Source organism: Opisthocomus hoazin, chromosome 5 (genome assembly GCF_030867145.1).
Source record: "Opisthocomus hoazin isolate bOpiHoa1 chromosome 5, bOpiHoa1.hap1, whole genome shotgun sequence".
In the NCBI taxonomy this organism is placed as follows: Eukaryota; Metazoa; Chordata; class Aves; order Opisthocomiformes; family Opisthocomidae; genus Opisthocomus; species Opisthocomus hoazin.
In genome coordinates, this window is record NC_134418.1 from 50,298,465 (window position 1) to 50,322,136 (window position 23,672).

Below are 23,672 nucleotides of genomic sequence, written 5' to 3' on the forward strand. Positions count from 1 at the left end.
CAACGCTGATGCTAGTCAGTTTTTTCAGAATTTCTGTCAAATTTGTATAATAGGAAATGTAAAGGTGTTCTTTATAGTTAGAAAATATTAATTGGAGAATGCAATAATTGAAAAAAACCCTCTGTACTAATTACTTCACTATGTGGAGCAGAGCTCGCTTCGCTGGCCTTCAGCACAGCCTGGATTTGCTATTTTGGTCAGTCTGCCTGCTCATTCTTTCTTTGTGCCCTGTTTTTATCTGTCTACATTCCAGTTGTTGTTAATCCAGACTTTCACCGGTGTAGCTGGGTTGGAGTTTGACCCCATTGCTGTTGAGATTGTGATCTCTAATTTAATAAAAAAAAAAAGGGGGGGGGGGGAGAAAAGCATGTGGCAACTATGCAGCCCTTTTTCTGTTGTGTTGGGCTCAGCCAGCTTAGTGCAGAGAAACAGGACCAAGTGACTTAAAGTCTGTGTGCCATTCTCTAACTTAGTCCTTGCTTATCCTGACTTGCAAAGAAAAGCAGTACATGAAAGACTTTCTCGGCTAGGCAAATTTGGCTGCTCTTACAGACGCAGTATGTGTTGTGCTTTGGGAATCTGGATGCTGTGGTTTAACTCCAGCCTGCAGCTAAGCACCGGACAACAGCTTGCTCATTCCCCTCCTCCCCCGCTGTGGGATGGGGAGGAGAATAGGAAAAAAGTAAAAACTCGTGAGCTGAGATGAAGGCAGTTTAATAGGAAAACAAAGGAAGAGATAATAATAATAATATTAATATGTACAAGACAAGTGATGCACAAAAGCAATTGCTCACCACCTGATGAATGATACCCAGCCTGTCCCCAAGCAACAATTGCTGCTCCTGGGCCAACTCCCCCAGGTTATATACTGCGCATGACATCATATGGTATGGAATATCCCTTTGGCCAGTTGGGGCCAGCTGTCCCAGCTGTGTGCCCTCCCAGTTTATTGTGCACCTGGCAGGCCATGAGAAGCTGAAAAAATCCTTGACTGCCTTACAACAACTAGAAACATCAGTACGTTATCAACATTATTTTCATCCCAAATTGAAAACACAGCAGTACACCAGCTACCAGAAAGAAAATTAACTATCCAGCTGAAACCAGGACACTGGAAAATAATAGTTTGCTTCTGTGCAGTGCAGGTCACTTGCAGGTCTCAAATTTCATCAGTCATTCATAATCAGAAGCCAATAAATTAGTACTATGGTTAATTCCATTACACCTGGTTATTTAAAGTAAAACCAAATCAAACAAAATGTTTGCTTTTGTCATAACTTATCTAGATTGATTAGCTATGTTCCTCTTTCCTGCATATATATATATACACACATATAGCAATAGAGTTACTAGAATAATATTTTTAAAAAGAGAAAGTACAGGTAAGAGAAAACAGTGATGAAGCAGCTTGTCAAAACAGCATAATAATTAAAAGTACCACTTTTCTTTTGTTAGAGCAGTGAAATCCCAGGCGGTGTTTGGGAAGCATTATTCTTGGCCTGCAGAAGAATCAAGTATTTCCCCCCACCCCCCCCCAAGCACTTAAAATGTCAGTAAAAACTGGTGGTTGGATGCACTCAGCAAAACGGTAAAGAAAAGGGCAGGTGACAATATTATTAACTCAAGGCTGATCACCACAGGAAGTGTATGTTTTGAAGGTTCCTTACTTAAGGACTGATTCTGGGTTAACAGGACAGTGAACACAAGCATGTGCCCATACTGCTTGCAGTGTTCATGGGGTGGAGTAGCAGACTTCAGAAGATTCTTTAGAAATACAGCATTACAGTGTCTTACAAGACTCACCTTGATTTCAGCCAGTGAATGGAGAAAATATTTTGAGGCAAGGAAGAAGGCCTGGCATGCATAGTTGACGGTGAACAAATTTTCATGGAACATAACAACGGAGGATGGAGGCATAAGGAAGAGCACTTTATAGCTGCGGTCATGTACCATGACGTGTTTTTCACTTGTTACACAATGTTGTCAGTGACCTGGGAGAAATAATTTTAACACATGTAAATGTAATAGAAAGAATTAGGCTTGGAAAATAAAAGGAAAGTGCCTCTTGAATAACATTTTTTTCTTCATGAATAGAAAGACATGAAACACAAAAGTTGAAAAATAAAGAAAAAATACTAGCAATTTTATGGCACGTAAGAAAGGAGATAAGCTATAACATGAGGAATGATGGCTTCTTTTTTTGCACAACTTCTGTGACTATGCAGTGAACAGAACCAAGCACTGAGTGTTAGGATGGATGTTTGGATTCCTGAAAGGCCGTGTAGAAATCCACGAAGATTAAGTGAGGGTTAAGTCAGCCTTACAAAGGATGAATTTTGAGCACATGACAATTTTCAGTTAAGAGGTTGGCAGAAGATGTGAAAGTGTCTGATATTTATATAGATAATGATGTGAAAGTGTTAATCTGAAATCCATAGGGAAATCCTGCTTGGTGTTCGCAGAGGGCAAGTATGGTGTCCAGAGAAGAGATTGTGAAATATTTTATTACCGTACTCTTTCCCAGGATGGGAACACAACAAGACCAAGTGTCATTGATAGCTTCTGTCAGTCAGGAAACTGAGATTTGTGGATCTCTGGTCTGATAGAGCAAAACCATTTTTGCATAGCTCGTCTAGTCTATCTGGTGGCTATGGCGAGAGGAGGTATTTAGTGTTGGTAAGGAGGTGGTAGCTGTATACTAATTCATCTTTAAAAAGGACAAAACAAAAAATTTTCCACAACTAAATCTTCTCAATCTCAATCTGTATGCCTGTTATAGAGAAAGCATGAGTTATTGTTGCAGTTAATTGCTGCCCTAGGTATTAGAGGAAGGAATGTCTTTGGGAATGGCAGTGCTGAGGTTGCATTTGCCAAATACACTCTTTAATGGTGAATACTTCAACATTTAGTAAAGCTAATGGATGATGTGTACCAATAAGTAGTGTTTTCTTTTTGAGTTAGTCCAGCTTCCTGAAGCAGCTTATTTCCTAGCTGTATGTAGAGTTTTGAAAAACAATAGTTAACCATAAGTCAGAAATATATACACAGTTGAGGATTGCTTTTCCTCAGACTTCCCTGTGAACTGACTCCAAGACATCAGAGAAGTTTATGAAGGGTTCAGATGGCCTCATTTCCTTTAAAGGCTCTAACCAGCAAACATGTTGCCACAGTTTATCAAGTTTCTGTGTGAAAGCCAAGCCACAGGAACTTAACAGCTAGCCTTAGGAGGCAGTTAGACTAATAGAAATGAGCTGTGCTCAGTTTTGCCTTGAATTAAGAGGGGGTTAGGCTAAGTTGTTCCAGCTAAACATCCACCCAGACAGTTCCCACGACTCAGCTGACAGTAGTTTAAGTGCAGTCCAAAACCTGTTTCTCTCTGCTGCTTAAGGGAATTCTAATTCATGAGTCAAAAAGTCTGGCAAACCCCAGTCAGCGCTTTCTGTTCTCTGCTGGAACATTTAGGATGTTCCTGGCCGGGGAAGTCCCCAGGTGCACCTGAGTGAACTGATGCTCTTTAAGCAGGTAGAGATGCTGCCACGCCCCCACAACTTTGCAATTGTACTATAAGTGTGTCAGGGACTCGTGCAAAGAAAACTAAGCGATGGATGGATGGAAGTTTGGTAGGATCTGATAGCGTAGAGGTGAGGAAGCCTTGTTTGTTCAAATTCTGGAAAAGACTGGTGTACACAGGTTAAAGGAAGCATAGTCTTCCAGGTCACTTGGCTTGAGGATATTATTTGCTTTGCAGAAAGAGATGATATGCCTGTATCTAAGACATAGCAGTTTAACATGGAATACGAGTCTTCGTACTAATAAATGGCTAAATATTCTGCTATTCTGTGGTTTTGTACTTCAGTGTAGTAGACGGTCAGGTTAGTGTAATGTCCTGAACTCCAAACTTTGCTTCTTGAGCAAACTACATGGTGGTTGTTTATATGTACCTGATGATGGTACGTATTTTTGAGCATCTAGAGAAAATATGCTATGAGTTGGTTGTTTAAAATGCTTGTGTTACATGAGGAGGTCACACTAACTCTGTTGTATAATTTTAATTTGGTTTTTTTTGTTTAAAAAAAAAAACGTTCCACAGAAAGGGCTTCATTTAGGAGCCTAAACCTTCATGCGGACTCTGTCAAAGGTTTCAACGTGGGAAGAGCAATCAGTACAGGTAGCCTAGCCAGCAGCACTTTGAACCGACTTGCTATTCGACCTCTGTCTGTTCAAGCAGAGATTCTGAAGAGGCTGTCCTGCTCTGAGCTCTCACTTTTTCAGCCACTTCCTGGCTCTTCAAAGGACAAGAACGAGAAGACTTCATGGGAGGAAAGACCCAGGGTTATGAGCAAGTCATTTCATGATCTGAGTCAGAGCCACATCTCAGTTTACCCCCCAAGGAAAAATACTATTACTGCTTTGGACTCTCCCCCCCCAAAAAAGGAAGATATAATGGGAAGAGTCTTTCAGCAAATGCCAAAATTTGATACTGGATCAGCAGCGGGAGCATTAAAACTGAGCAAGTAAGAGTCTCTCTGACCACCCTGCAATGTCTTTGTGTACAGTCAATGTACATTTTGCATCAGTTTTGATTTATTATTCATGCCATTATTTTATTACATTGATCCTTCCCTTCCGTCTCCCAACTTCTTCTTCCCTCTGTCTCATTCCCCTTCTCTCCTTCTCCCCTTTAAGTTCAAAATCTCATGCAGGTTTAAGTAGAAGCCCTGAAAGAAAGAAAAATGAGTCGGACTCATCATCCATTGGAGATACGGGTCAAGCCTATGTTGTAGGTCAGCATGCAAAAAATAATATTACTGTATTTACTAACTACTAAAATTGCTTTGGGTGCAATGCTTTCGTATATTTATTAACTGATGGTAATATTTCAGTCTGAAAAAGGGAGCAGTGTATCACATGTTAAAATAGTCCAGGCTAATTACCTGTTGTTCCTGAGTAATTGTTGCAATGAATCAAAAAAAATCCTCCTTTGGGCAACACCAGTGTGTACACAGGTGTGCAAAGTATTAGTACTTGAAAGTAAAAGCTGTCCCAGAAAACATCTTTCATTTGGTCATTTCAGAGTGCCATTTTATTGTATAGATCTAATAATTTGCTAGTCTTCACAGTCTGTTTGTCAAGCTTGAGCTCTTTTAGTGTTTTAGGTGGAAAGGGTGCACGGAGTGAGTTTTGGAAGTAGACTCAGTTTGACATAAGCTGGCTGTTGGCTAGTACCTCTGAGCAGTAACAACACAGTCCTTTTTTGTTTGGTCTCATTTAGATATATTAAATTAGGTACATTTTATTTGCATTGCATTGGATGTTTCACAAAAAACGCTCTTGCAATGAGCTAAGCCAGACATACTCCATTTTCTTCGCTAGGATTGGATGGCACACAAATAGTCTTCAAGGCAGTAAAAATACAGAGTTTGCATTTAAAAAAAAAAAAAAAAAAAAGATCCAGAGCAGCTAAATAGACCTAAACTTACGTGTTTGGTTATTGTACATTAATTTTAATATCTCTGTGTTATCAGTTTCTGATGAGAGGGGATTCCCTGTTGTAGTAATAGCAACTACAGTGACTGAAACATTTGCAGCCTTAGCTTGTTTATGTTGCTTTGCTTTTGCTTAATATTAAAATATTGATTAGTTATAGAACATCAGAGAAAGTGGAAGAATATTAAGTTTGTGGGGGTCGGTATAAACAAACTTGCAAAAAAACCCAAAACAACCACAACGAAAAAAACCCACAGTGTGTGACATACAAACACTTACCACATCTGCCCCCACTGCACTTGAAACCAGGACTGAGTTGGGAACTCTGCTTTTTCAGTACCGAGAGCATAGCTACTGAAGAGCGCAATGAGGTGTGCAGTTTCTGTAGTGACTGGTTGCAGCCATTTATCCTATGCTTTTAGCTTTACAATTAGTGTTATCATAATATTCTGAGTAGCAATTCTGATAAGGATCTTAGCTACATGTCAGAAAGTCCTGTTGAATCACATTGCCTGTGCTAGGGGACACACATTCTTTGCGTGATGAAACTCATCAGCTGAAGCTTTAGGGTTCAGAGGTTTGGAAAAGGCCAGGACTGCTTTCCTAAGAAGTTTGAGTTATCTTACCTCATTTACTTTCATGACTTATTACATGTATTGTTTTATCCTTTTTAAAGTTTGGTGATATTTGCTTGACTTTGACCATTCCAAGAAAATAGGCTTCTATATGCAAACCAATTTAAACAGAAATACTTGGTTCAAATTGCTGGTTACTGCAGCAACTTATTTGTTAGTGTACAGAATCTTACAAGACACCTGTTGTGTTGGTTTGTTAGGTTAGTCATATTCATCCAGTCCTGTTAGAAAGTTTAGTCTTTGACTTAGTTTCTTAAAGATCCGTTAATTTTATCTGAAGTTAACAGTGGTTGTAAAGGTCAAACCTCCTTTCTTTAATTCTTGGCCTTTGCATGAGCTACCATCTGTCTGAACCTTGAACTGTAACCAAAGTACAGGAGTAATTTAGATTTGCTACTCCAAAACTACTTTCATGTTTGTTTATTTTTAAAATATGTAAGTAATCTGATATTGTGAATGAGCTCATGTGTAGTGTGCAAAGTCCGAAATATTTCTTGGTAGCTTAAAAAAAAGATAACACTGTCTAATATTCCCGTTCATGTCACAGGCGTTAGCATTAATACTTCGGGAAATCTTCCATCATTGGCGCTGTTAAAAGAAAGCGGTAAGTTGATAAATAATATGCCTATAGAATTAATTCAGTCAGTTTGTGAAGCACTTGTGAAGTGCTTCACTGTTCCACCTGTCCTGTTTGTTTGCTGTTCGTGAATCAAATACCTCTCCCAGTTAGTTTGAAAGGACTTTTTCCTAAAAACAACTCCTATTATTTCTTTTGCATTGCTTCTTGGGGGAGATTTTGACATGTGCATGTAATATCTTTCAAATACAAATAGTGTCTGTTTAGTTTGAGACTTGAAGTGTACTATTTCCTGACATACCATGCTCTTCAAAGCTCGTTTCCCTTACTTGTGAGGTTACTGGTTCTGTATAGCCCGAAAAGACTGTATTTTGGTTTTAGTTCTTTTATTCTTTAGATTTGACTTGGTTTTGTGGGAGAAAAACTCCTTGTCCAGGTGCTGTAGTCTGTCATTTTTAATGAAGGACCACCATTAACAGAACTATTGGAGTAGCCTTTTAGTAACTTCGAGTAATAAGCCTCAGCTTCACTTTTACCAACGTGCCTACCTGAGCAGGGCACATAAACACAGATCTAAATACTTTGCTGAACTGAGGCTAATAAATTTGAAGATTCTCAGGCTCAGTTGTGTTGTGATTCCAAGAGACTATGCTAGATGCTTTTCTTAGGAGTTTCTTAGTTGCTGAAGATGGCAGTGGGTTGTAACAGTGGTGGGGTTGTTTTTTGATGTGAACATGGCTTGGAAGATGGAAGTTGGACCCACTAGTTTAGAACAGCTTTTCAGGTTATCAGAGATGTAATCTTTTTTAATGGGGTAGAACTTCAAGGCAAACTTGAAGGGAAGCATTCATGTAGTGTCTGATCACAAAATGTTGGCTTTCCAGTTGAGACTCTGCAAACAACACAGACCAGAGTCGCCTCACCAGAAAGAGAGGTCACTTTGGTGAACTTGAAAAAGGATGAAAAATTTGGCTTAGGTAAGTGGCTTTAAAGTTGTTGTTGTCGTCATGTGTGTTCCTAGAAACCAGAAACAAAATAAAGTTTCCTGTTCTGTGTTTAAGTATATGTTGTAGGACTGAAGAAAGCAGTGCATACATTAGCTGGATTTCAAAGGCATTTAAGACACTGAATATGGACTTATTGATAGCACCTGCTACTGATTTGTTGAATGATGTTAAGCAAGTCTGTTTCCATTTTTCCATATTGTAAGTTAGGATAATATTTAGATTGTGACCTAGTCATCCTAAAAGTTGGCCTTTAAAGTTTATCTCTGTTCAGGTACAAGATTTTTGTCTGGGTGGACACCTGTCAGCTGTGACAGCTTGAAGGCTTTAAACAAAAAAAAAGGCATTATAAAGCCATTATGAGCTAATTGTGGAGTGTTTTTCTTACTCTTATAATATCATCAAATGGAACACTAATTTGAGATTTAAGGAGCCTGGAAGATGAGATATTTGCATTCCATTCTTTCTCCTACTGCTAAGTTTTTTCGTAAACCCACATAATTTTTTGCTATGTAACAAATAATTTGATGTCAGTATTGTGCTTTAGGGAGGCTCTTTAAAGTGTCCTTAAGGACATTGTTCTGTCTGTTATTCAAAATAGGACTGTTGCGTAAATTTGAAGAGGGGAAAAAGCCTACAAGACAATAATATTTAGTGTTTATGCTGCACAGTAACTTAAGAGTTGACCAAAAAGGAAAGAAATTAATACGAAATGCACCATTTCTTCGCTTTTTTCCCCCATGTGATCTGTGGTACTTTGCTGTTTCAGTTAGAATCATAGAATCATTAGGTTGGAAAAGACCTCTAAGATCAAGTCCAACTGTCAACCCATCACCACCATGCCTACTAAACCATGTCCTGAAGTGCCAGATCTACACAGTTTTTGAGCACCTCCAGGGATGGTGACTCCACCACTTCCCTGGGCAGCCTATTCCAATGCTTCACAACTCTTTCAGTAAAGAAATTTTCCTAGTATCCAATCTAAACCTCCCCTGACACAACTTGAGGTCATTGACTGTTGTCCTATCGCTAGTTACCTTGGAGAAGAGACTGACACCCACCTCACTACACCCTCCTGTCAGGCAGTTGTAGAGAGCAATAAGGTCTATCTGTCAGCCTCCTCTGCTCCAGACTAAACATCCTCAGCTCCCTCAGCCACTGCTTCTAAGACTTGTTCTCTAGATCCCTCACCAGCCTCATTGCTCTTCTCTGGACACGCTTTATCAACTCAATGTCTTTCTTGTAGTGAAGGGCCCAAAACTGAACACAGTACTCAAGGTGCGGCCTGGCCAGTGCAGAGTACAGGGGGACGATCACTTCCGCAGTCCTGCTGGCCGCAGTGTTCCTGATACCAGCCAGGATGCCGTTGGCCTTCTTGGCCACTTGGGTACATTGCCGGCTCATGTTCAGCTGACTGTCAACCAGCACCCCCAGGTCCTTTGCTGCTGGGCAATACAATAGAGAAGAACTGGTATCAATATAGTAGAGAAGAATGGATATCTTCTGTTTACTTTTTTTTTTTTTTGTATTGAACATAGTTCCCAGGTTTACCTGGTTAGAATTAGCAGAAATAGATTAGAAGCCTCAAAAGAAATCAGGAAGTTGAAAAATTCAGTTCTTAAGACCAGGGTCAAACATTTAGGTGAAGCATCTAACAACAGAGAAAACCAGAAATTTCTAAGTAAGAGAAAATAAATGTCATCTGTTTGTGTGTGTGTTTGTCTTGCCACAGTTGCCTTCTGTAGCCTTTGCTGGAGTTTTCTGGGAAGCCAGTTAGACAAATTCTGAATCGCTTGCTTAAAAACAAAGAAGGCAATAAAGCTAAATCAATTTACTTTCATGTAGACTTCTTTGAGATGCATAGTTTTCTTTTACTTTACATTTATTAGAATGGCTAAGTTGTTGTCCGTTCTGAAATACGGACTTATATTGTGTTAAGTTACACTGTGATCACTGACATTTTTGCCTGCTTTGGGCCTTTTTTAATAGGCTTTCAAATAGTCGGTGGAGAGAAGACGGGGAAACTTGATCTGGGGATTTTTATTAAGTCAGTTATTCCTGGAGGGCCAGCTGATTTGGAAGGATCTCTAAAACCAGGTGAATAGTGTCGATAAGAAGAGGTGTATACATGAAAGAAAAGGCCAAACGCGTATGTAGTACCATTTTCATCTATGGCTGCAGACGTCAGACCCTGACAAATGCTGACCTTCAGTTACCGTGTGGATAATTTCTGAAAACTGGTGATGCTTGTTTGTTCAACTGTATGAAAACAAATATCATTTGAATTAAAGTGAAAAATATGAAGCTTGAAGTAGCAGAAAATTTAAGTTATGTATAAAGATGAGGACTTCCTTTACTATAGTCTCTCTATAGATACTTTGTAATTTGAATTTTTTAAAACTACAAATCCGTACTTTTGTTTTGGAAAAAGTGAATGTAACTGTATGGCTACTATGGGGGGGGGGGGAAATTAATTTTATTTAATATCTGCTTTTTTTTTCTTTTTCATTTTAGTCTATGTCTTGAACTGAATTGCATATTGCTTATTTCATTTCTTGACTTTTGCTGTTGCATCCGTTTTTCTTACAGCAGAAGAGAAGGTAGAAATCATAATATGGAAAGGTCTGGCAGGTTTAAAAGGAGGAAACACTCATAACCAGTTCTTGTGGCTTGTTTTGGGGTGTTTTTTAATGATAAGGGTTCATTATTCCAGTATCACTTGAATTTTAGTAATTTTTAATCCGTGCATTGTGTAGAGATTTTCAGACCTGTGCTCCGCATTCTCTCTGATAGATAAAAACGTAGATGTAGATTGTATCTGAACAAACCCTTCTGTGCAGGACACCGACTAATATCTGTAAATAGCACAAGTTTAGAAGGCGTCAGCCACCATGCAGCATTAGAAATTTTGGAGAATGCACCTGAAGATGTCACACTTGTTATCTCTCAGCCCAAGGACAAGCTATCCAAAGGTACAGAGAGAAATATTCCGTATTATGAAAGAGTTGTTCTTTGAGCACTCTGCCTTCTCTGACACCCTTTGTAAAGTACTTTCTGTGTTTCTTTAAAATTGCTAATCTAATCAGCTGAGATAGCTGTAAAACATCACCCTAACGGAAGTCACTTCTGTAAGCAACCCCAGCTAGTGTATGCTTGAAACTGTGTTCTGAGACTGAATGAAGAAGTGTGTTACGGTAACCTTTTAGTGAGGACACACCAGTTGCGTCATAAACAGAAGCGTTCTGCATAAAATGAAAGGGTAGTACCTTACGTGGCTATAAGCTGAGAAATTTGTTTCAGACTGAAGATCAGAGATTATCAGCTACTGACGACTGTCTTGTGTCCTGGTTTTCAGCATCATCTAGTGCTGCACACATCAGTAACGGAACCAGAGATTATTTAAGGAGGCCATCATCGGACAATGAGGCAGAGTCCTATTCAGAAGAACACAACCGATCCCGTGGTCATCAAAGGCCTGTTTCAGGGAGTTTGTCTGGTTTGTCGGGAGGCAAGCGGGATGGAAGCGTGAGCTCTCAAGATTCTAGAACCGAGAGCGCCAGCCTGTCTCAGAGCCAGACAGCCAGCTTGTCTGGCAAACGTGCAAGTGATAGAGCACAGCAGGATTCTCAGCATTACAGTGATTCACAGTCTGGGCTTTCTAAAATGAGCGAGAAAAGAAGATCCTCGTCTGACAGTACTCGAGCGAAAAATAAAAGGCCTGGGGTAGCGGAGTCAGTGGAATATTCTGACCGAGGGGATTCTGACATGGATGAAGCAACTTATTCCAGCAGTCAGGAGCAACAGCCAGCTAAAAAGGCATAGTGTATTTCATATAAATATTTCCCATCAGTGTAATAGTGGTAGTGAGATAGCAGACTGTGGGTGTGAATAAGGTGAAAGGATATGGGAGAAGGACAACCTAGCCTCCAGTTTATCCTTCGAATGGCAAATGCTAATAGCTAATTTCTATTAGTTTGGTGATTTTGTTCAAAATAAATGGAGAAAATCACTCCTGTAACTTAAAACAACTTTCCAGCGTCACGAGAAGGGCATGGCTTACTGGAGCCAGTTTGTGTTTTGGGATGAACGCATAGTGCACATATTGGTTCTGTAGAAAACCTCCTTTCAGTTCTGTGTGTTTGTCCACAATGATCATATTCTAGTGACCACCCATAGAGGTAAGTTTGTTCACCTGGCAGCTAAATTAAGTTTTTCCTGGATTAAAGTAGTGGTGATGCATCTGGAATGGATCCTTTGGGGTTGATCTAATCCATGAAAACCTGCTTTGTGTGGTGAAGTTTAGCAATGAGCTGTGCTCTGAACAGAGATAGCTTGCTGCTTCACTTTTCTGAAAGTACTTAATGGCAAGTACTGCAAATTAGTTCCTAACTTGCAGCAATTCCTCTTTTCAGCTGATGGAGGTTATTCAGTCAAGTTGTGGCAGCTCCTGCAAATTAATCCAACAGAGCCTAGGCTGCTGTAATACTAAAGTACTGTAGTTTCTGTGTTCTGTGACCAGCTCACTTTGACAGTAAAGACTTGGCTGCCGAAGGCCAAGCATATTTCTGTGCTAAACGTCTTCAGTGGCAGCAAAGGAAGAGTTAAAGCAATGGCCTTACTAACTGGAACTTTGCCATGTGGATTCCTTTTGGCTGCATCTGACTCAAAAACACACCCTTTAGAGTCCTAAGTGTTAACTTTTGTTCTAATGGCAAATCATTCTCTCTTTTTGCTTTGTTTTTTTCTTTTTTTTTTAATACAGGAATCTTCCTCAGCGAATACAGCAAACAAAATGAATTCTAAAAGGGTTACTGCAACACTTCTTAAACCTGGAGATATCTTTGAGGTTGAACTAGCCAAAAAAGATAACGGCTTGGGAATAAGTGTCACGGTACTGTTTGACAAGGTTTTCAGATGTTTTCTCTTTTTCTGTACTCCCAGCAACCCATTAAATTGCTAAATTACAAGGAAACAAAATACTTTCTGGAATCACTGTTAAGTACATAGTTGTACTGATTTGTGATTAATCTTACTAAAGCTGAAAAGTAATGCTATTTTATATCCCTTTTTTTGTCATCTGCCCTTTAAGTAACTCCTATTTGCTGTTTTATGGTGGAGGCCCAAAGTCCTAATAGAATCTTATCACAGACGGTGCTTTGTGAGTACAAAAAGCAGGATGATGTTTGTCCTTGCTACCTAATAATGTAGCAAATTTACGTGGGAGAGAAACAAGACCTTACCTGACTGGTATCACAGGCAGTGGAAGGGGGAGTGTTACTTAAGAGTATCTATGCACATCTACACACATACACTATGTTTGGTGTTCTCCCTCTGCTGGATAAAAGGCAGAAAGCAAAAAAAATACTTAAATCTAAGTAAGACCTCAATGACACTGCTTTCTTGCAATATGAGACAAAAATGTATTTTTAGTGGACAAATTTCTTTTTGGGCTATAAAATTTTGAAGGTAGCTTAAGTTTATGGCCTACCATACTGCAGAGTGACACTTCAGGGAAGAAGAGAATGATTTAGAACTGAGATGCTCACATTTGTCACTGCTCCTGTTCTTGTGTTGTGTTCAAAAATAGGTTTTAGTATTTTAATATTCAGATAGTATCTCTGGTTGGTTGATTGCTGGACTACACGGTAATTTGAAAAAGGTAAAGCTGCTTAAGTTATACTAATAGAAAGCAGTTATTAGCTGTAGTTCAAAATTGGTGGCTTACGCTGGCTGTTTATACTTGAAACAAATTTGGCCTTTTCCTGAATGTGGCTGTATGGATAGACCTGTAGGTGGAGTGCCAGTTCGCAAGCCTAGCACTGTTTTCATATGCATGGCTAGTATTGTAACAGGAGCAGAATGAAATCCTATTATTTTAGCATCCCAGTCTATTCAAAGCCGTATTGCTTTGTCAAGTTTATAACTTGAGGCAGCTGAAGGAACAAAGGTTCAGCAGGAGTTGGTTATTGAATAGCATCAAGCCTGCTCTATGTGTGCATTGGCTTTGTAGAAAACGTTAGAAGATGCCAACTGATGCAAAGATTTCACTTAAGGGATGGCCAAGTGGTGTCTTCATTGACCTTTCCTTTTTCAGCCTCCATTCTGCCCCTTGCATTGCTATCCTGTACAGTGGTGAAAATAAGAGGTGTACAATCAGCTGTGTTTTCAGTTTTCACATGTAGTTCTGTGTGCTTTGGGAGGGAACGTTAATACACTGTTGGTCTCCCTGTTCCCTCCGTGTTTATGGAGAAGCACTGATAATGCAGCAGTGAGCCGGAATCATACAGTGGTTTGGGTTGGAAGGGACCTTTAAAGATAATCTACTCCAACCGCCCTTGCAGTGAGCAGAAGGGCTAATGCCCTCCAAAAACAATGCCATTTGAGCTCGAGCAGAATTTTTCAGCTTAGACCCTGAAAGGATAAGATGAAAGAAAGCAGCAGTCCTTAGTTTCCTGTTACATCAGAGAGGGTGTATTGGAGTAGGACACTGTATGGGTATGCATCTTCTGCTTTGGCATGCTGTGCTTTCACACGTCTCTGAGCTTTGATATGCATGCCAGCATGTAAAGTCTAGCATAATGCAGACATGTTTCTGCTGAAGGACATTTATTTGGTTTGGGTGCATTTGCATTATGATGCATCGTGTTTTTACAATCTTCCCACCCCAGCTTTATTTGTAATAAATTGCATGACTGTGAAAACATGCTTTATGTAACATTTTGGTTTTGGTAGTTTGGCTGTTATTTTTACATGCCAGTAGCCCAAATGCTTCCCGAGTACAGTTTTCCGTGTGTGACACTAAGTTTAATTACTATGTAGTCTAACTGCAGCAAGACTAACAAATCCTATTTTTGCTTTCGATTTAGGGTGGTGTAAATACTAGCATACGTCATGGTGGTATTTATGTGAAAGCGATTATTCCTAAGGGAGCAGCTGAAGCAGATGGCAGAATAGAAAAAGGTAGTATTTCAGTTCTTTCAGTTGGGTCTTTTAATGTGAAAAAAGGGCAGATAACCATGTCTGTGGTGGACTTGACAACACACTGTGGCCTAGAACCTAGGAACTCTGCCTCCTATCATTGTACCTATTTCACTGGGAAGAAGAACTGTTTTTCCAAACTACTACATTTGCAGTTGTTTTTTTAAATATTGGCTTGATAGCTAATTCTGCAGGTGAAGATTGAAAAAAGGTGTAGAACAACTGCAGAACCAACAGAAAACTGTTGAAACTGTGGAGGGGAAAAACAGGAGATGGGCTGCAGGATTTTTATTAGATTTTCATATAATCATTTAGGTTGGAAAAGACCTGTAAGATCATTGAGTCCAACTGTGTAGTTTAGTTGCAAAGTTCTATTCTTGACTTGGAATGTGGAGGGGAGGGAGAATTTACCTCAATTACTGTCCTTGTTAGCTGAGACTTGAAGGTTTCTGTGCATCATATACATTTTATAGATGATGTTCTGCCTACTTTTTCTTAAATTATTAATAAATCATTTATAGGTGACCGTGTGCTCTCCGTCAATGGGATTAGTTTGGAAGGTGCTACCCATAAGCAAGCTGTTGAAACGCTCAGAAACACTGGGCAGGTAAGTGGCTGCTGATTCTACTGCTATCTGTGGTAAACTAGATGTTCATGAGTGGAAAGAAGTAAGGGAACCTGAACACAAATTCTTCCCAGTCACTTGGTTGCTTCAGGTGTGCTTTCTTAGACTCCTTGGCTTCCTGGGCCTCGAGTCTCGCTGCCCACCCTAGTGAAATTCTTGCTCTGTGTGTGTTTGGGAGGTCTGCATGAAATTGATTTCTCCTTGTCCATGGGCTTCGTGGCAAGGAAGCCCAGGTGCATGGGTTGAAAAGCAGCTGTAGCAGCATGCTGCAGATGGGTCCTGAATCTGAACCACTGAGGAGACAAGGGGCTCTATATATGCAGCTGTGCTTGCAGCTTTACTTGAGTCATGGCCTTTTTGGATAACGCTCAAATCTGTGAATGGTGTCTCCTCATTTAATAGTGCTATTTAGGGTGGCTGCTACGTATGTGGAAGTACATGCACACCTGAAAATAGCCAGTGAATGTACACATTCAGAGCTTCTAATGACTCTACTATTTGTGCTCAATTTATAAAATGGTTTTAACTCTATTCCCTGTATGCATGTGAAAATGACACTCTCTCTGACACTTCTTAACCCCCTCACAGCCTTCTTGGAAGAAAATCCTTTCTTACTCTGTGATGGGAAGCATCTTGCAAGTCTGCTGCTGTTTTTTGGAGGTTGTCACTTCCAGCCCTTAAAATAAGGAACAAATAGAGGATGTGTGGGGAGGGAAGGGTGTATAAAGTTTGCTGCTTAGGACCCTGATAAGTTAGAAAGAAACATGTACTCTGTACTGTGCTGTCTCCATGACTGTTGCAGTTAACTGGAGAATGTTTGATCCCTTTAGGTTGTGCATCTGCTGTTGGAGAAAGGTCAGCTTTCAGTGGGCAAGGTTCATGTTCCAGTAACACCACAATGCACACCTCCAAATCAGTCGGGGCAATGTGAGCCACAGGAGAAACCAGCAACAAAAACTACAAATGCCAGAGATTACAGCTTTGTCACTGCAGGTCAGGTCACATAGCACAATTGTCTGAATTTTCAAAGTATCCTTTAGTTTTTATAATATTTTTCTTAAAATCTTCTGTAGAATAGGAAGACAGACAGGAGGATAGAGCTGGTAGGAATCTATACCGAGCCTCTGCACATAATGCAGTCTCTTCCTTTTTGTGCTGTTGCGTTTGGTTTTGAAAATTCCTTTCACATCTTAGTGACTTTGTTTACTTACTGGTAACTGTTTTCTCTCTCACTGCTGCTTGTTGTTTCCCAATTTCGCCACCTTGGAGGCCAGGGATGTAGCAAGGTTGGAGTAAAAGGGGTGCTGCTGTCTCTAGTGCTGCCAGGGAACACCAAGGGGAAGTTAAGATACTCATATATACATGAGAGCTTCTGTAGGTCCTGCTGTTCCTGTCTAGGTGAGAGAAGACATCAGGAGCTGGGTGAAGAGAGAGGAAGAATTTGTGTAGGTGGCTGGAGGTTGGCCTGTTTCAGGTTCTCTTGCTGGAGACCTATGAAAGTGGAGGGAAGCCTATCCATGTGGGGAAACCACTGCAGATACCTTTTCGTGCATGGGGTTTGTCCTATCTGTCAGGAACTCCATTTGCTGCTGTCACTACTGTCTGATCAGTGGCCAGAAAGGTTGTATCAGTCTCTGCTTTAACAGGCTCCTTAATGTTCTTGGGTACAGTATTTTGGAGACACCTTGACTTTCTGTATAGTGTGGATGTTGTGAGGGCAAGCCAGGAGACTGAGAAGTCATGATCAGCTGTTTGTCCGCTTTAGCTTGGAGGGATCTTTCAGATAACACTTGTGTTCAGTGAAGTGGAAGAACCCTGTGAAGGAGAGAGTGCATGTTGTCATGTCTGGAGTAAGAGCACCAGCCACTTTTTTTCATGGCCAGTGTGCTATATGAAATAATAAGTTAATGTTTCTTTTGCAGAGAACACATTTGAAGTAAAGCTGTTGAAGAATAGCTCAGGCCTTGGGTTCAGTTTCTGCCGTGAAGATAACCTTACCCCAGAGCAACTGGGCTCAACTATTGTCAGGGTGAAAAAGCTCTTCCCTGGGCAGCCTGCCGCAGAAAGTGGGCAGATAGAAATTGGGGACGTCATTCTGAAAGTGAATGGGGCATCACTGAAGGGTTTATCCCAGCAGGTTGGTATCTTAGTAGTGAAACTCATGCTGTGGTAATCTCTACAAGTCTTGGGGATCTGTGTCTAACACTGAATCCTGCTGTGGCCATAGGAAGTCATCTCTGCTCTGAGGGGAACATCTCCAGAAGTCTCTCTCCTCCTTTGTCGGCCACCATCTGGTATACTACCAGACATCGACCCTTCTTTGTTGGTAAGGTGTATGGCATATGTTTTGTTTCTTTGTTTGTTTTTTAATTGCTGCTTTGAAGGTTCATTTATTTGATCTGTTGATTTGGTTAGTTAAATGCAAGATGCAGATGGAAAGGTGCGGAGGGTGCTCACAGAAGCATGGTTCTTACAATAAATAACCCTTAATAGTGTACTAAGCATTTGGTGGAAGTGTGAAAAGAGTGCAGGGTTTTAATATTCCCCGCTCCATTTTGTGGCTTAAGACACTGGAAATTGGCTTAATACATTGTTTCTATGGCAGAGATTTCTTTTCAGCGCAATGATTTGGAGTTGGTCTCAAATAGAAATTGGATATTTCTGTAACGTCTGATGACGGAAACTTAAATGTACAAATACAAGTTCAAGGGAAGTTAGAGTATGAGATAAGCAACTGAACAAACTAAGAATACCAATAACTAGTCCCGTAATTAACCTGTTTGTAGTGTGGAATGAGTTTAATAGAATAGCACATATATTAAAAGAAGAGAAAAACCAATAAACAAATGGCTTTTTTTTTTTTTTTACAACGTTATCACAGATCTGTGTGTTCGTGAGCACAAGAATCTGTCCTTAAAAGTGTAAATGAAGCTTTTAAACTTCGTGTGTCTGCTAGCTGGTATCATTCTTGGGAATATGTGATTATTGGCAAAACTGTTCTTCATTCTCATGGGATTTAATAACTTGGCTGAACAGTGTCCATTTGGCATAAATTATAATAGTTTTTGTAGTGTTATGTAGCTTTTTGCTTGAAAGCTTCCCTGTTTCCGTCCTGTGTGAGATTAGTTTGACTTCAGCTGCACTGTAAGCATCAGCAGTGTGTTCTGGTTGGAAGGGGTTTCATGGTAATTGCCTAGATGGCTGCTGGGCATAGCTTAAAGGCATCTGTCACTAGGCTCTCTGAGGCTAAAGCCAAGACTATATTTGTTTTTCTTAGAAGAATTTGCAGTTCTTTAGCAGTATATGTTTCAAAGTTTTGCACGTGTTGTCTTGGCCAAGTTGCATTGAACTTTGTGAAACTGTGCTATGTTACATTTACACAGTTGAGGCAACATCTGAATGGAAGGAGCCACTGCCTAATTGCTTTTGGTAATTTTATGCAGTATTTGCAACTTTCTCTTGTCATCAAGACTGGAGTTTGAAGTAAATGTCCTTGCTCTCTGTAGACTCCCATCCATTCACCACACCAAGTATTTCCAGATGTCAGCAGAGAAGTTTCTGGTCTGTCAAATGGAGAGCAAGGTGACAGCTCAGATGAAAGTGAAACTGCTGATCTGAGCAAGAAAAGGCTAAAATCTCCCTCTAGAAGAGACAGCTACAGTGACAGCAGCAGGAGTGGTGATGAGGAGGTGATAGACTCGCCAGCACAGGTGGACTTTGGCTGGAGTTCCGCGCTGTACCAAACTTCGGATGAAACTATGGCACAGGCACATAGTCAGTATGAGACACATAGTGGTCAGGAGGAGGCTATTCGCACCATCTTGTACTCTGATCAAGAAGCTCCTAGCAAGTCAGAGCTTGAGAACAGGTATGCTGTTTATAATGATCCTTGTAATATTGCAGAAAGTGTTTACAAAATAGGTTTACAAAATAGTTTATTGGACCTATTAATAGAAATACCTTATGCAGATCTAAAAAGCAAAACAAAAAAGTCAACAATGGTCCATGTATTCATTTCTGGGTGACAGCCACGTTGTACAAGCTGATCCTTGTTTTTTTGCTTGTTTTTCTATAGTAATCTGCCATTGGATTTGCCATTGATCCCAACCTGTAGAACTGTTCCTGATGTTACTGCATCTGTTTTAATAAATGACTGTTATGCTGCTTCTGATTCTGAGCTGACTCCGCACCTGGGAGGAACAGATTCATCACTCGGCCAGCTGGAAAAAAATGCTGAAGAATATGAGCCAGTAATTTACTATTTCTGTCTTCCAGTAGCATAAATGTACCTACTGCTGTGGCCAACTGGAAGTTTTTATCTGTGGTATTAGGAGTGACTGAATAGAAGTTAGTCATATTAATTTACTAGTGGGGTAGTTGTAGGTGATACTTGCACTAACCTTGGGTGTGTGCCTTAAAAGTGGCACTCATACATGTGCCATTTGTAACCAGTGAACTGCAGCTGCTCATACAAATGTCCACAGGCATTTTCTGTCTCGGGTCTTGAGGAGTTGATATATTTCCCTCTGTGAATGTGGATGCATCCATGTGTACGTAGCTAGGTGTGTATACACCTATTTCTTGTGTCATTTCAGCCTGGAAAACTTGGCATTAAATATTTACCTACCTCTAAACCATGTACTCGGATGAAGCTTAAATGGCAGATATCTTACGTCTGCCCTGTTAGTTTTTTCTGTGTGGTTGCTCAGAGATCAGAGGATAAATTGGGGCAGCAGGAATATCAGGAGTCGCTGTTCTTTGCTGCAGTTATATCTATGAATCCCAAAGACTTTCTGCTCTGCTGCAAAATGCAGCAGATTTTTGAGTGTCTGCTGAGGTAGCTTAATGCCAGCTCAAGAAATATGTCGTGTATCAGAAAGGACTTCTGCTCCCATATCCTCACGTAATCTATTCACAGATTGAAACAAATGAAAATTCAGCCTTCATATGTCTCAATTGTGAGGGTCTTATGGGTTACAAAGCTATTCTAGCCCATACTCCATTTTGAGTTAGTCCCTTCTTCAGAAGTTTTTCTCAAACCTTCCTGGTGTTCGGTGAGTTTCTATGCAAATGAGGTAGATCTGTAGCTTTCAAATGAAATTTCATCAAATTAAAATATGCAAAACATGTCCATGTGTTCAGTTCTGAGATAAGCTATGGTGTTCTGTCTCATTGTAGGAAAATACGTTCACCTGCTTTCTTCAGTTGAAGAATTCCTGATGTGTTCTCTTACTTGAAAAATACAGAGCCTTTTTTATATATGGCAGCTATTTGAGGGTAAAATAAGGTGTCAGTTTTGATATGTGCCTTTACAGTTTTGTTTAGATCATAGGCCTTTGGCGCAAGGTTAGCTCCACTCAAAGCAGTAGTCCATCTGAATTGATTAGAGGTGCTTACTTCAAGCAGCTAAGCTGAGCCTGCTGACACACGTCTTGGTACTGTCTAGGCTTGTGTTCCTCTTAAACCAATAGATAAATCACTTGTCTGTTTCTAAGTGTCTGAAATTCAGTAAAGAATTCAAATTTCTTCTGTTTGTCTGTGTTGTAAAGTGCTATTTTCTTCCCCTAGGAAGTAGAACTCCGAGTCACTATGACAAAGTCAGAAAAAGGTAGTCTGGGTTTTACAGTGACCAAAGGTAACGATAACATTGGCTGCTACATTCATGACGTTGTTCAGGATCCTGCCAAAAGTGATGGGAGACTGCGACCTGGAGACCGACTGATAAAAGTGAGAGAATTAATGTTTTCAGATACAGGAATTGCGTGAACATGATAACTTTAACTCAAAAATAAAAAAAAAAAACCACGTACTCTGTGAGCCAAAGTAAATGTGGTTGAGGAACAAAGGCATGTACTTTCCGAGACACAATATTTGATTGAACTTAAACAAAAGAAATACAAGTATGAAAACATGTGAGAAGATTACTGAAGGGAGTTATGGTATATCCCACAGCTAGGCATGTGTGCAACCGATATTCATGAGGGAAAAAAAAAAATTTAAAGAGAAAAACATTCACTGATTAAATAAGATGGTTGCTCAAATATGTGGAGGCGTTGTTGGTCAAATACATCTATGGCTAGCGTATTGTTAAGAAATAAATTTTAAGAGATTTGCTGTAGGAGAGTTTAACAGGTACATATCATGTAGTACGGATGTTCATCATAGAATCATAAAATAGTTTGAGTTGGAAGGGACCTTTAAAGGTCATCTAGTCCAACCCCCTTGCAATGAGCAGGAACATCTTCCACTAGATCAGGTTGCTCAGAGCCCCGTCCAACCTGACCTTGAGTGTTTCCAAGAATGGGGCATCTACCACCTCTCTGTGCAACCTGTTCTAGTGTTTCACCACCCTCATAGAAAAATTTTTCCTCATACGTAGTCTAAATCTATCTTCTTTTAGTTTAAAACTATTACCCCTTGTCCTATCACAACAGGCCCTGCGATAAACTTTGTCCCCGTCTTTCTTATAGGCCTCCTTCAGGAACTGGAAAGCTGCTATAAGGTCTCCCCAGAGCCTTCTCTTCTCCAGGCTGAACAACCCCAACTCTCTCAGCCTGTCTTTATAGCAGAGATGTTCCATCCCTCTGATTGTTTTTGTGGGCCTCCTCTGGACCTGCTCCAACAGCTCCATGTCCTTCTTGTGCTGAGGACTACAGAGCTGGATGTAGGACTCCAGGTGGCGTCTCACCAGAGCAGAGGAGAGGGGCAGAATCACCTCCCCCAACCTGCTGGCCATGCTTCTTTTGATGCAGCCCAGGATATGGTTGGTTTTCTGGCCTGAGAGCGCACATTTTTGGTGCATGTCCAGTTTTTCATCCACCAGTTACCCCCAAATCCTTCTCAGCAGGGCTGCTCTCAATCCCTTCATTCTCCAACCTGTATTGACACTGAGGGTTGTTCTGGCCCATGTGCAGGACCTTGCACTTGGGCTTGTTGAACCTCATGAGTTTCATACAGGCCGACTTCTTTAGCTGTCCAGGTCCCTCTGAATGGTATCCCATCCCTTGTAGTACTAGTTTCCGATTAACTGAAAACTTGTGTTTAGGCTTACAAGGACTGGGAGCAATAGTGATAAAGTACAGAAGACAGGCTATGTGTGTGAGTCGTTGCTAGAATAGGACGCTGAAGCACTGCCGAATACAATTAAACCTTCATAAGGTTAGGCAAATACTAGTCAAATTGGATTAGGCTGTGAGTCAGACTTTCAGATGTTAGCCTATGCAGTTGTAGCATTCCAATTTTTAAAATAGGAATAGTAAAATAATATACCTCTTTGCATTGTTTAAAATTTTGACACCTGAACAGCAAACTTATTCCTTCACTTGCAGAAGTTCAGTTACATTTATGTATTCTGTCTCCTTGGGTAAGTATAATGAACTGCAGCTGTTGTTGATAAAGCATCTATTGTTTTGTCCTTTCCTGTCAAATGTCAACACTAGGAACAGTAATAAATGTTTCCACGGTAATGCTAACTGTTTTACTTGGAGCCTAACAAGGAGATATTTGTTGCTTTTATTTTTGCAGGTTAATGGCATTGATGTCACTAACATGAGTCATACTGATGCAGTAAATTTTCTCCGTGCTGCCCCAAAGACTGTCAGATTAGTGCTAGGGCGTGTTTTGGAGCTACCCAAGATGCCAGTGTTGCCTCACTTACTGCCTGATATTACACTAACCTGCCATAAGGAGGAGCTAGGTAACACAGAAGTATACTGCTTTTTGCTCTAAAGCAAAATTTTTCCCTTCGGTTACAAAGAATGAACTTTATTTTTTTTTTTTTCCCTTTTTCCTGCAAAGGTTTGTTGTTATCAGGAGGTCATGACAGCCTTTACAAAGTTGTGTATATTAGTGACATTCTCCCCAGATCGGTTGCTGCCAGAGAGGAGAGTCTCCATGCGCTAGATATTATCCATTACATTAATGGAGTAAGCACACATGGAATGACTCTGAAAGAAGCCAGAAGAGTGCTGGAAACATACCTTCCGAAAGTGGTGCTCAAAGTGACCAGGTATGTTTTAGAAGCAAATGCTTCCCTGTACTTTTTGTCTTTCTTGCGAGATTGTATGAGTGCATGGGTAAAGCATTTTTCTGGCGTGACAACTAGGATGGTACTAGGTGGTGTATTATTGAGGACTGGTACCGCAAAATGGGCCTGTATATTCGCCATTTTTGTGCTTCCATGGAGCAGAAGGCTACTTAGTACTTGCTGTGCTTTGTGTTTCTTGGGAAGACAAGGCTGTGTCCAGCTGTGAAGTGCAAGTGTTCAAAATACCATTTTCAAAATATGACACAGGTTATTTAAATATAATTACTCCTTTTTCTTAAAGCTGCTACTGAAGGTTCTACAGTCATAAAAAGGAGATAAA

The 23,672-nt window shown here is 40.3% G+C and overlaps 1 protein-coding gene across 9 annotated transcripts in view; it reads left to right on the forward strand.

Annotated features, from left to right (window-relative positions):
- Nucleotides 1-23,672, forward strand: part of PTPN13 (protein tyrosine phosphatase non-receptor type 13) — a 131,323-nt gene that overhangs the window by 89,813 nt on the left and 17,838 nt on the right. For 7 of the 9 annotated variants that reach the window (XM_075421203.1, XM_075421202.1, XM_075421206.1 and 4 more), the window contains 18 exons: nucleotides 4,091-4,514; nucleotides 4,687-4,784; nucleotides 6,670-6,726; nucleotides 7,584-7,676; nucleotides 9,693-9,800; nucleotides 10,544-10,675; nucleotides 11,059-11,519; nucleotides 12,466-12,609; nucleotides 14,570-14,663; nucleotides 15,203-15,288; nucleotides 16,137-16,299; nucleotides 17,229-17,443; nucleotides 17,534-17,632; nucleotides 18,813-19,174; nucleotides 19,382-19,556; nucleotides 20,875-21,033; nucleotides 22,831-23,002; nucleotides 23,104-23,314. In XM_075421203.1, coding sequence (XP_075277318.1) covers nucleotides 4,091-4,514; nucleotides 4,687-4,784; nucleotides 6,670-6,726; nucleotides 7,584-7,676; nucleotides 9,693-9,800; nucleotides 10,544-10,675; nucleotides 11,059-11,519; nucleotides 12,466-12,609; nucleotides 14,570-14,663; nucleotides 15,203-15,288; nucleotides 16,137-16,299; nucleotides 17,229-17,443; nucleotides 17,534-17,632; nucleotides 18,813-19,174; nucleotides 19,382-19,556; nucleotides 20,875-21,033; nucleotides 22,831-23,002; nucleotides 23,104-23,314 — 3,253 coding nt within the window. The remainder of the gene's footprint in view (nucleotides 1-4,090; nucleotides 4,515-4,686; nucleotides 4,785-6,669; nucleotides 6,727-7,583; nucleotides 7,677-9,692; nucleotides 9,801-10,543; nucleotides 10,676-11,058; nucleotides 11,520-12,465; nucleotides 12,610-14,569; nucleotides 14,664-15,202; nucleotides 15,289-16,136; nucleotides 16,300-17,228; nucleotides 17,444-17,533; nucleotides 17,633-18,812; nucleotides 19,175-19,381; nucleotides 19,557-20,874; nucleotides 21,034-22,830; nucleotides 23,003-23,103; nucleotides 23,315-23,672) is intronic. The other 2 variants (XM_075421207.1, XM_075421208.1) reach the window with 2 other exon arrangements.